The sequence below is a fragment of the Octopus bimaculoides genome, chromosome 5, assembly GCF_046866305.1.
Source record: "Octopus bimaculoides isolate indiv1 chromosome 5, ASM4686630v1, whole genome shotgun sequence".
Taxonomy (NCBI): Eukaryota; Metazoa; Mollusca; class Cephalopoda; order Octopoda; family Octopodidae; genus Octopus; species Octopus bimaculoides.
Window position 1 is genome coordinate 1,118,060 of NC_142932.1, and position 12,987 is coordinate 1,131,046.

Consider the following 12,987-nt stretch of genomic DNA (forward strand, 5'->3'; position numbering starts at 1 on the left):
CACATTTAGGGGTACTGCTCAAAAATGTCCTTCGTTTTTGGTTCAGTTTCTATGACTGGATGCTCTTTCTAACATCAACCACTTCAGAGTCTTCTGGGTACATTTGTCATAATACCAGTACAAAAGGGGTAATCAAGTTCCTAACAAGACCACATTCTCTCTCATATACATGTGTGTGTGTGTGTGTGTGTGTGTGTGTATTTACCTTTACCTTTTTATAAATATGCACATACAAGACAAATTTCCACATAGTTTCTATCTGAAATATGGTAGAAGACATTTGCCCAAAGTACCACATCATAAGATTGAACTCAGGCCCATGTAGTTGTAAAGCAAGCTTCTTATCCATATAACCATTGCTGCATCTAGTACAGTACTGCAACAGTGTTTAGTTTTTGCCTTCTTTGTTTTAGGAATCAATTTTTGTCTTCCTTTCACCCACTACATCACAGAAATGTTGAAGTCAGTTAATAATAGACTGTACACCCTTCTTACAAAAATCCCTTGTAAAAAAAAAAGAACTAAAATATTAGGAAAATATTTTGATTTTAGAAATCAGTGTTTAATTCTCGCTTTAACAAATCTCTTAGATTTAGTGACTAATTTTGTAAATGTGGAATATTTCACAACCCAATGTTTCATAGTGCGACCACTGATGCCATATATTTTGGATTAAGTTAATTCTACAAAGATTATCCCAGTGAGAAACGAATAAGGTCAATGTTGTAAACAAATCAAAAACATCACCTAGTTCAGGAAAAGAATTCACAACTTTGGTTATGAGAAAAGCTCTCAAACCACTCTTCCACATGGCTCCACACAAGCACTTATCTATGGGCAGAGTTGGAAGAACAATGAATACAATACCTTGTGGTGTTTGTTCTGCAGCAATGGCTTTATGGAGAGGATATTTGTTTCATAGCGACAAAGTTTCAGGTTTTATCCTTTTGTGCGACTTCTTCAGCTAGAGTCTATTACCATAGTTTTGGATTGATTAATACCTTGGGAGCGGAATTTCAAGGACGGAAACAGTGTGCGGAGCTTGTTACACATGTGCACATATATATATATATATATATATATACACATGTGTAAAACTAATAAACTAGTGCATCCGAACAAAAAGTACTGTGATATTTATTCTGCCCTAGTTGAACAGACAATCCCGTCTAACTGTTGTTCACAAGAAAGAAAGTGCTAAATATCCATACATGCATATAATATATATATAGATATAGATATATACACACACACACACATATACATAGATAGATAGACTGATACACATACACAAGTACAACACCAATTTTCCAGATACTGATAGTCCAAAAACTTTTATAACTGCACTAATTTGCACTAATGTACAGGTACCTGCATTTCATTTTATTATTTTAAGTAAATTCAATATTTGAAACATTTAGAGTGTGTTGACTAAAACAAGCAGCTCTGGTTCAGAAAGATCAGTAATCTGGAAAGGTTTCGGAACCAAAAGTTCCAGAAAATTGATGTTGTACCTATATATATCTACAGAGATAATGACTTCAACATGTGACACCTATTATCTTGATTAAATATAAAGTGATTTTGGCAACAGATGCACAAACCTGCGGTGGAGGTCAGAATGAAGACCACTGATTCTTTGGCTGTTACTCAAGTACCCTGTTGACTCTTTGAGCTGAGACACTTGCCAGCAATGGCAACATTTAAAGGTAATTGGGTGTATATTTATATATTATTTCAGGTATTAAATGATAACGACAAGCATATTTTATTCAATCAATCCCTTTATATACAGTTTGTTGCAAGTAATCAACTATAACATTGAACATTGATCACCCGTGGATTTTCCAGGGGTAACTAACAGTAAACAAATACAAGCAAGTTCACCACCAGGCTTGTCATTAGTCTGATGTAATAGGCCAGTGTACCCATTGCAATATCAGGCCCTCTTAGGCTGGTGGTATTGAGATAAAGGGGTTTGGTTGACACAGTACAAAAACCATATGCTGAACACTGTTTGATTCAAAGTTCTGTTTATTAAATACGTCCATCGTTGGTGTTAAGAAAAACATTTTCAGTGTATATTTTATGCATTTTACATTTTTTGCTTTTCCTTTTTTTTTTTAATGAAAAATAAAAACACAAGATTTAAAAAGTCAATCTTTTTCTCTTGTCCTTCAATTATATATGAATATTTCTTTTTTCATTTATTTTTCTTTAAAAAAGAGAAACTTAAAAAAAAAATAAACCCACAAACATCCTTCACACACACACGCACACAAGAGGAAGCCATATCTTTCTCAAATCATCCTATTGTCTTAAAAAAACAAAACAAACGATGATGTAATGTATTAGACACACAATGTTTGAATTAAAGGTAAAGTGGTTATGGCTGGAATACCTTTAATCAGACCTTTGGACATTTAGGGGCGGTGCAGCACACACAGGGTGAGTTAATTCAGCATCCAAGTTTTCTGTTGATGAATGAAGTGGTTTATAGCAAATTTTCCTTTCCTTAAATTTTTTTCTTGTACAATTTCTTTAACAATATCCATACTATAGATGCACATTGGCATCTCTTATCTATAGCTATGAAATCCCAGAGGCGCATATATGCATCGCTCACAGGCAGCTGTAATATCCCAAAGATGCTTATATGTGCTCTACTTGCTATGTTGTCAAATCTGAGAGAAAAGAACCTCATATGCATCTTTTAACTGTCCAAATGGGGTTTCATAGCTATAGATAAAAATATGCTTGTAAAGACCTCACCATATTAGCAACCAACACTGGAGACTTGACCTTCAAGTAGCTATTTAAGATGATTTACTGGATCGAGTTTTCTCCATCTTCCTTAACCAGGTTCAAACTCAGGTGAAGGACATGGTACAGAAGCAGCCCAGTCACTGGCAGGTTTGAAACATAGCACCACAAATTAATGAAACTGCTTTTAAGTTTCCATTTCTCTCCACCTCTCAAAGTACTTGTATTTACAGTCAACTGGACTCAGGGATCACATTCAGAGTTAACATGGTGAACACAATGTTGATGCAGTACCAGTGATACAACACCTTTTCTGGACAACTGACCTTTTCTGTGGCCAATAGGTCAATGTCTAGGTCAGTTGTGATTCTCTGTCATCACTCGCATTCTCGGTCTCTTTATATATTTATTTGACTTTGCTTCAGTTTAATCCCATAAATCCAATTTTCTGAAGAGTATACCAGCTAGTGGGCTGTGGTCATGCTGGGGCATCACTTTAGGATTTCTTAAATTACTTATTCTTTTAACTTACAATCTTTCTTCTCTCTTCACACACACACACACACACACACACACACACAGAATTTACATGTCATCACAGAAGTCAGCCGAAGAGCAAAAGAACAATAACAATAACCCACAAAAAATACCAAAAATCTGAAGAAAAAAAAATACCTGACAATTCCACAGAAGAAATGAGTAATACAGGAGAGAGAGAGAGAGAGAGAGAGAGAGAGAGAGAGAGAAAGAGAGAGAGAGAGAAAGAGAGAGAGAGAGAGAGAGAGAGAGAGGACAGTGTAGTAGATGTATAGTAAGGGGATGTATGAAGGGAAAGACAGTGTATGGTGGAGGAGGAGGAGGAAGGGACAAAGACAGAAAGAAAGATGTAAAGTGGAAGGGAGAGAATAGGGAGGAAGAGGAGGAGGTGAAAAAGAAAGGAAAACTGAAGATTAAAGGGGGAGAGCAAGGAAGGAGTAGAAGAAAGAGAAAGGAGGGAAATAGGAGGTGGCTAGAGAAAAAAAAAGAAAAAGGTAGTTTAGTGTTGAGGATGTATTAAAACCACCCTGATTAAACTTAATAGAGGTGCAATGGCATCACTAAAACTGTTAACCAGAGTTTCACACTCCCATTCGTCAGACAGTTCTGGTTTACTCTACTTCTGGTATTTGAGTACTATTCTTTCCACCTTGTTTCACATTTATGTGCTTACTTTGATATATATATATATATATATACATATATACATATATGGGGGGTGGGGCTTGTAAGGTGGAAAGCCGGCAGAATCATTAGCACATGAAACAAAATGCTTAATGATATTTTGTTTGTCTTTACATTCCAAGTTGAAGTACCATCAGGGTTGACTTTGCCTTTCATTCTTTTGGGGTTGAAGTACCAGTCAAGCACTGGGGTTTGAAGTAAATGACTAGCCCCCTCCTCCCCATATTTCAGGCCCTGTGCCTATAGTAGAAACGATGATATTTGGGACTTGTGGAAACATATGTACCAGTACTGGGCACACCTCCTAAAGGACAGTAGGCATTGTACAAACATTGTCTATTATAAATAATGAATGTGTAAGCTCAATATAAGCAGGCTTTTCATTCAGCACCAACAGGAGGAACAAACCTCCTGTCTTTCGTTCTCTCTCCTTCTCTCATACACACATGCTCTGTAATTTGGGTTCTGAGCATCATTGTTCCATGTAAATGATTAGGATGTTATAAACTGTTTTGTCAAAGGTTTTCTCTTTAGACTGGAGACAAGTTAATTAATAAAATAATAATAAATAAATAAATAGAATAGAGTATTCTGCACAAGAAATTATAACTGAGGTTGGTAGACTGGCAGAATTATTTGTCAGATGAAATGACTTGCAGCATTTACTGCATCTATTGACTTTCTGGGTTCAAATTCCCCTGATGTCAGTATGCCTTTCACTATTCTGGTGTGGGTGGAGGTGTCAATAAAAACAAAGTACCAGTAAAGTATTGGAGTTGATGGTATCCACTAACTCACTCACCCCTCAAAATTTCACGTCTAGTACCTACATTAGAAACAATTATTATTAAGGTGACAAGCAAGAAAAATCGTTTGCATGCTGGACAAAATGCTTAATGACATTTCATCTATCTTTATCTTCTGTGTTCGAATGATGCCAAGGTCAACTTTCGCATCTCATCCTTTTGGGTGCCAAAGAAATAAGTACTAGTTGGACACTAGAATCAATGTAATCGACTTAACTCCCTCCCTCAAAATTTCAGGCCTTGTGACCATAGCAGAAGGAATTATTAGTATTAATATTTAGAGCTGTGAAGTACTTGTGGCATTCAGTCCTGTCCCGCCTCATTGTGAATTCAAATCTCACTGATGAGAGCTTTGCCTTTTATTGTTCTGCTATTGATGGAATAAGTACCAGCAATATACTTGAGATCTGGCTGGGGTTATGGCTTGTGTTGGTTGGCCACATGCCTCTTGGTCACAGTGGATAAGGAAGTATCTTGCAGAGATGGGAACTGACTGGGACACTGCTTGAAGGGTTGCATGAGACGACCCGAGCAGATGCTAACAAATAGTGGATGCAGTGAAGCACTGCAGAGGCACAGGTTCCTATACCTGATCTGGTCTGACTTGAATATATTTGTCTCAATTATATCAACTCTCTCTCTCTCACGTGTATATTTGTGGTCTTGTACAATGCTTATGTTACTTTGTTTCAAACATTAGCAATCATGTTCTGCCACTAGTTAAACTGATAGAAGCTTAACTGTAACTGGAAAGTTAGTTATTTAGGCATCTATGTAGTTCCAAGTAGACACAGACATCCTCTCAGCTCTCTTACCATGGCCACCAAGGAACAGCGAGGTACGACAAATGGAGGAAAGAAATGGTGGCACCAGCAGCCAGTTAGCAAGAACTTTACTTTCAGCTGAGTAGATTGGTAGAGCAATGTGAAATGATGTGTCTTGCTGAAGGACACACCATGCTGACTGGTTCAGGAATTGAACTTCTGGCCATATGACCATGAACCCAATACCCTGACCACTAGGCCATGTGTCTTTACAAATTGATAGACACTGTCTCAAAATGCATGACCTTATGGTAGAGTTAAAAATCCTTATTTCTATTATTAACAAAAATGGTTGAGTTCAGGATATCTTTTAGTTTTGTTGGTGTAAGTTCAAATTTTGTCAATGTTAACTTTGCCTTTAACCTTTAAATAACCGAATGACTAGAATTGAACTGAGATTCATCCAGCTGATCACACTTCTTCTCTTACAATTTGTAGCTTTATATCAGTGCCAGAAAATAACAATTATCATTATAGTTTGCACCATGTACCAAAACATATATGTTACAAATTTGTTATGCTACATACAAGTGACATTCGTTGGAGTTCTGTTGCTTTTGGAAGTCATATTCCCATCAAGTACATTGCAAATTGGCAGAGTTGGAAGAACAATGAATACAATGCCTTGTGGTATTTGTTCTGACTCTTTGAGTTCAAATCCTGCCGAAGTCAACATTTTTTTCCCAGCCATTTAAATTTGATATACAACCACATGATTCTGGGTCTCAGTGCATGATGCCTTGGGCTAGTGTCTTCTACTATAGCTCTGACCTGATCAAAGCCTTTAAGCAGATTTGGTGGGCAGAAACTGAAAGAAGCCTGTCGTATGTGTGTGTGTGTGTGTGCATGCATACATGTCAGTATGTTTGTCTCCCACCACTGCTTGACAATTGATGTTGCTTTGTTTACGTCCCCAGTTTGACAACAGAGACTGATAGAATAAGTACCAAGCTAAGTATGGTGGTGGGTGGGTCAATTCATTTGACTAAAACCCTTCAAAGAGGTATCCTAGCATGGCCACAGTCCACTGACTGAAACCCAGAGAAGTAGAATTCTAAGAACATCAGATCAGATGCCATGTGATAGCTTTTCTGGCTCTCTGCTATCTGAGTTCAGATCCCATCATGCCCTACTTGGGTGGTAGATTAAAATCTGTTGCCTGGTGTAACATCATCACATTGTATCTTGGGTGCCTTTAGTGGAATCCACTTTACTGCAAGCAATTGTGCCTAGTCTTTGGCTAGAGGATGCTTTTCTCTCCCACTGTCAGCCTTGGATGTCCCTTGCAAAAGGGTCTTTGGCACTGGCTTCACTCTTAAAAAAATACAGAAATGTAAAAAAATTCTATTGTACAACCTTTGTTTGCTCTCCAACTTGCAAATGTTCAGTGCAAAACAATCTGTTTACTGCACGATAGAGTGATATAAGAGCCAGCAACTTCTTAGCTGACTCAAAAGTCTTGAAGTGGATCATAAATAGAATACTAAACAGTGTCATTTTACTGTTATTCACTGAAGAAATATATTAGCAGAACTATAGACTGTAGACTATAGCAAGTTTGCACTTATTTCAATCAATAGTTACTTGAATTCTTCTCTTTGTTGCCATCTGCTACTTGTTACAAGTGAAGTTGCACCTGCATGGTCAAGTTGCTTCTTGTTTTTACCTTCCAGGACAGACAAACAGTTGAACATTGGCATAAATAATGATAACCATGGATGTAGCACAAGCATTATTGTATTATTTTGCTAGTTGAGTGTCAGAGATGGTGGATAACTCTCACTTATAAAGGTCTTCTTTAAATTACATCAGAAAATAAAGCTAACACTTACTGGTGGCGCCATGGGAAGTGTGCATGACTAGATTGATTAAGAGTTTTAATTTTACATTTGTTTTTACTCTTTTCATATTTTTAGTGGAATGCTTTTAGTTGGAAGCCCTTCTTACTGCAAACCACTCAAACATGAAATAAGAGTTGAGCTTGTGAGACAAGCAGAGTTACATGCCCTTCCAAAGAGCAATGCGGACCAATCTGTAGGCAAAAAACAAACTTGCAGCACAAGGAAGCCACCTAAGATGATAGTCTCAGTTCAAAATTCTCCCTGAAGCTATGCAGGACTAAGGGATTGTTTTCTTTTCCCTTATCTTGGCAATCATATATTAAATACAGGACAAGTATAAATTGCCATTACTGTTGCTGGTTTCTAGTAACCACAATTAGTTCTGTTTGAGTAAGTGTATGACATCAAGTTAGTTAACCAAATTGTCATGTGACAGTGTAAAGTAATGGATTCAATATCAAAACTGCCAGTAAACGCTGCTGCCAACAGAAGTTTTGATCAGTCTTGTTGTCCATACTGAACAGGAGGACAGTTATGAATAACAGTGTGGATAGGTTTCAATAAGGAGTGAAACAAATGTAGGTCTAACATCCAGAGAATTTAGTGGGAAATCTATGTATGTGTGTGTGTGTGTGTGTGTGTACAATGAAGAAATAAAGTGTACTTAAGACATAGCAGAATGTAACAAGTGAGGCAAATATAAGATTTTGTCAGGAAATAAAATCCAATAACTTTCTCCAGAGGAAATAAGGAAACACTAGATATCTTTTCTTTTTGTGACATACTAACTTAGTTCTTTCTTTAAACAAATCCTTCAGCCCAATAAAGATCATATAGTGTAGGTAAGGTGGAATAGTGACAGCTTCAAATAAATAAATGAATATATCTATTTCTATAAGATAGTGGAAAGAAAAGCAAGTAGAAGAGTAAATGGGGTGAATAAATGGGAGACAGAGTGAGGGGGCAGTGATGTTGTATATAAGAAAGTTAACACAAAGTACGACACTTTCCTTGGAAAGCAGAAATAAATCAGACATCTTGACTGAAGGAGAGCTGAAAGTGTGTTGATTCTCTGGAGTTAGGGTTAGGGTTATAAAAACTGAGTTGGAGAAGTGCAGTTTTGAAACTACATTTTGTCTCACCATTTAAAGTAGAATTCCACAAGGGTTGGGGGTTATATGGATTGAAAGGGAAAAGTACAAACAGCTACCAATATTTAATAAACTTAAAATGGTCTTTAAAGCTTTAAACTTGTCCAGCATGATGGTGAAGAAAGAAGAGACGCATGGATGCAAACTTCAGTTTGTTTCCTCATGAATGAAGATGGCTTGAGCAAAAAAATTTCATTAACAATTTTGGACCTGGGGTGTGTGTGTGAGAGTGGGTGCTGGTATTTATCAGTTTGGCAGCCATAGAGTTAGAGCACCTTAATATAGCAATAAAAAAAAAGCTTAACTATTAGAAAGAGAATAGATAAAATCTATAGAATCAGCCCATAGCACTTTTTGCTATAAATATTTTTCTTTTGATTTTATATGAGGGAATGAAAGTTCTGTTTGCAGGGAATATAAAACAGATTATGCACACATATATATCTATTACTGTTATTATAATTATTATTGATTCAGGAATATATTAAAAATTCCTGGATAGAAAGGAAATAACTGTTGTCATCTTTCTGTTTAGGAATCTTAATATCTTGTTGAATCAATAATAAATAATTTTGCAAGTTCTTATTTTGAACTTATCAACCCCAAAACAATATATATGTGTGTGTATATATATGTGTGTAGATATGTATGTGTTACTGATGCTTGCACATTTATACATATAGATACATTTATAAATGGGATGGCAAAGAATAGAGAGGAAGAAAAAAAGAGTGAAGAGAGAAGGGATATGAGAAGGAAAGAGGAAGAGAGAAAATTAGTGTTTTCTCTAGAGATTGTTCTTCTGTTGACAAACTTGTAATTTGAAGTAATTTAAACCATTATTATTATCACTACATCTTTGTTTTGATCTTGCACACCTAACTCATCATATTTGTTAATTTATGTAAAGATCTTAGTTTTAACCAATTAATACATCATTTAAAATATAAATAGAATTTGTGTTCTTTACTGGAAACAAAAATACAATAATCGTAACAAAAAAAAACTAATAACAAAAGTAATAATAATAATAAATGATAATAATTATTATTACAGTAATTATTTAAAAGAAATAAAAACAATGTAAATATAAAATAAACAAAGTAAATTTTTACAAAAACAGATGTAAAAATTAAAAAAACAATCACTGAATATAGAATACAAAAAAAAAAACTGAAAAATTCACAATGTTGGGTGATGTGGTGGAGTGAGGGCATAAGACTGGAAAGATGAGGGAATGAAAGTTCTGTTTGCAGGGAATATAAAACAACTATACCATGGAATTGGATTCACCCAGTCGGTTAACAATCTACAATGAGGAAAGAAAGAAAAAGAAAAAATATAATTATTAGAGGGAAAAAATGCTATGAAAAGGTATTTTTGATTGCAAAGGTAAAATATATCACAATATTCAAAGTTTTAATTCAGAGGATGAAGAAAACAGAATGATGGTTGCTGATGGAGAAATACTGTTAGTCACCAAATAAACATTTAGTTACCCCATTTCTGTTGAAATACACTGCCTTTCATCATCCCTATCATTTAATGTCTACTTTTCCATGGTTGTATGAGTCTGATGGAGTTTGTGGAAGAAAATTTTCTATGGCTGGGTGCCCTTCCTGTTGGCAACCCTCCCCTGTAATATTTCTCTGTGGCTAGACATGATTTCTGAGGAAGACTGGAGACAACATCGCTTGTATGACAGTGATGTATATTTAAAATCATCACATGATATCAGGATAAGGGTGCACACAAACACACACATATGTGTACAATGGGATTCTTTCAGTTTCCATCTACCAAATCCACTCTCACAGTTTGCTTGACCTGGGGCTCTAGTGGAAGACACCTGCCCAAAGTACTACAGCATCTATTTTTCCCTAACAGGTCACCAAATTAAATATAAACTAAGTTCAACATTACTTAACTTTGGTGATCAGATGAGATGAAAACTGGTGATATGGCTGTAAGTATAGAGTTGGTGTAATGAAAATAGAATAGTGAGCAAAGTGCACTAACTTCAAACATTGGGCCTCATGGAGGCAATGACAAGTGACCAAGACCTTTGGCAATATGCTGTGTTTGAGAGGACCCATTAAGCCAAATAAAATTGTAGCTGTGGCCAATGAGGACAGCTGTGGGAGAGGTAGACCCAAGAAGACATGGAATGACGTGGTGAAGTATGATCTTTGAATGTTGGGCCTTACAGAGGCAATGACAAGTGACCAAAACATTTGGTGATATGCTGTGCTTGAGAAGATTTGTCAAGCCAACTTTGTCGCCAATGTCATGTAACTAGCACCCATGCTGGTGGCACATAAAAAAAACACCCATTACACTCTGGAGTGGTTGGCATTAGGAAGGACATCAAGCAATAAAAACCATGCCAAACCAGACTGGAACAGACTGCACACTGATGTTGCACATCCATCGGAGCATACTGGCTTAATTCTCCTCCAGTATACACATGACATCTGTATTCAGGGCCCAGATCTCACTACCATGGAGCATAGCCATTCATAAACAACCATCATACAATCTGCCTTTCACTTTGCCAATAGAGGTAATAGCACTCTAAATTTCTTCCATCCTTGCATCAATATGTTTGCTCAGTGTTATACAATGCAATTGTATATTCATGATGAAATGAATACTACATGAGGAAGGTTATGAAATGGCTGTAAGCATATGAAAGTCATACAGAAAAATAAATCCATCTGCAACTCTCACAGCTGACTTTCTGCTTTATTTATATACACTGAATTTGTCAATCCTCAAAGTAAATTGTATTTTTCTTTGAACTTTTATGGATTAACTTTTTCTGATGCAGACGACCACAAGTTTCTCTGGATTCTTGATGTTACCTCACTTTTAAACACTTCTACACCCCACCTCCCACCCTGCTTTCAGGAATTCTGACTCATTGACTAACATTTCAATAAGTACTGCAGGGTTATGAGTCTGCTGAAGATCCCAAACATGATTGAAAACTCCAGAGATATTTCCTATATGGACCAAAGATAATCAGCTAATTATTCATATTTTTAACATTGCATAGTTGATCTTAATTTTATGTTTGATCCAACTGAAATACTTTGTTCATCCTCTTAACTTACAGGTTGTATTAGTTTATCTACTTGCTGGGTTGATAGAGGAATACCTTTGCTTTTTCACAACAGATTTAATATTTATAGCTTGGTCAGAGAAGGCAAGGCAGTGCCAAAGATCTTTTCTTTGCAGGGTCTTCAAGATCAAGGGAAGAAAAATAACAAAGAAATCTTTACACATGGGTAATTTTCATACTAGAAACCTAGTCTGAATGCTTGTAATAAAGTGGTGGGCTCTGCTAAATGTACTGAAGGGCCAGGTGATGGGGTTACACCAGGATCAAGTCTATCACAGCGAAAAATAAATATTCTGAAAGCATATTCAGCATTTTCAAATAAAATAATCTTTTATGAATGTATGCTGCTGATGTGATTAAGTATAACAGTGGGTCTCTTTGGTTCATCCTACATTGCTTCCAGTGCAACTAGGGAGGTCATGGGACCTGTATGATCCTCTTATTAACTTTCCACTCACCTTCTTAATTTTATCCCAGCTCCCTCGATATCTTGAAGTATATACTTAAGTAACTTTATCAAATCTGCACATCCTTCATACACCTATATCCCTCTCTCCCTGGGCCATCTAGTCATTCTCACTATCCATCACTCTCTCCCTTTTGTCCTCTCTAGTGTTGGTGTCATGAAAAAATGCACCCAGTAAGCTTTGTAAAGTAGTTGGTGTCAGAAGGGCATGTAACCATAGAAACCAAGCCAAAAATAAAACTTACAAGCAAGCTATGGTCCCCTGACCCATCTACAAGAGCAGCTACAACCTGTTCAACCCATGCCAGCATGAAAAACAGATGTAAAACAATGATGGTGATAATGGTGCATTAAATTCTGTTTAAATCAACATTTCTGATCATCTTCAAACACAGAGTAAGCTTAGTTCCAAATCTCATAACAAGAAGGAAAAATCTGACTTGTTGATTTAAGTTAATCTATAGACACTTTTTTTTCATCTAAGGAGATCATTAACAAGTAAAGCTTAGATTAGTTTTGGAATATTTGATTTACTGTAATGTTTGCTTTTCCACATGTTGGGTTTCTCCAGAATGAAACCTGCCCGAATTTTGAAGAAAAGATGGTCAAGTTGTCACCCATAATCACACACAAGACCCAGCCTATAGGTCATCATTTGTTATTCCACAAACTACAGCCAAAATAACTAAAACTCTATCAAATCATACTAGCTGTCTTCAAGAAAGAAAGAACATATTGGATAATATAGTGATTGATACAATATATTTAAAAAAAAAGATGGGATGATCAAG

General features: G+C 36.2%; 1 protein-coding gene across 5 annotated transcripts in view; it reads right to left on the reverse strand.

Annotated features, from left to right (window-relative positions):
• LOC106875604 (vesicle transport protein GOT1B) overlaps positions 1-12,987 on the reverse strand; it is a 47,509-nt gene that overhangs the window by 20,233 nt on the left and 14,289 nt on the right. For 4 of the 5 annotated variants that reach the window (XM_089351914.1, XM_014923821.3, XM_014923820.3 and 1 more), the window contains exon 5: positions 9,883-9,915. In XM_089351914.1, the coding sequence (XP_089208040.1) occupies positions 9,883-9,915 (33 nt within the window). Of the gene's footprint in view, positions 1-1,744; positions 9,916-12,987 lie in introns of those variants that run through there. The other variant, XM_089351916.1, reaches the window with a different exon arrangement.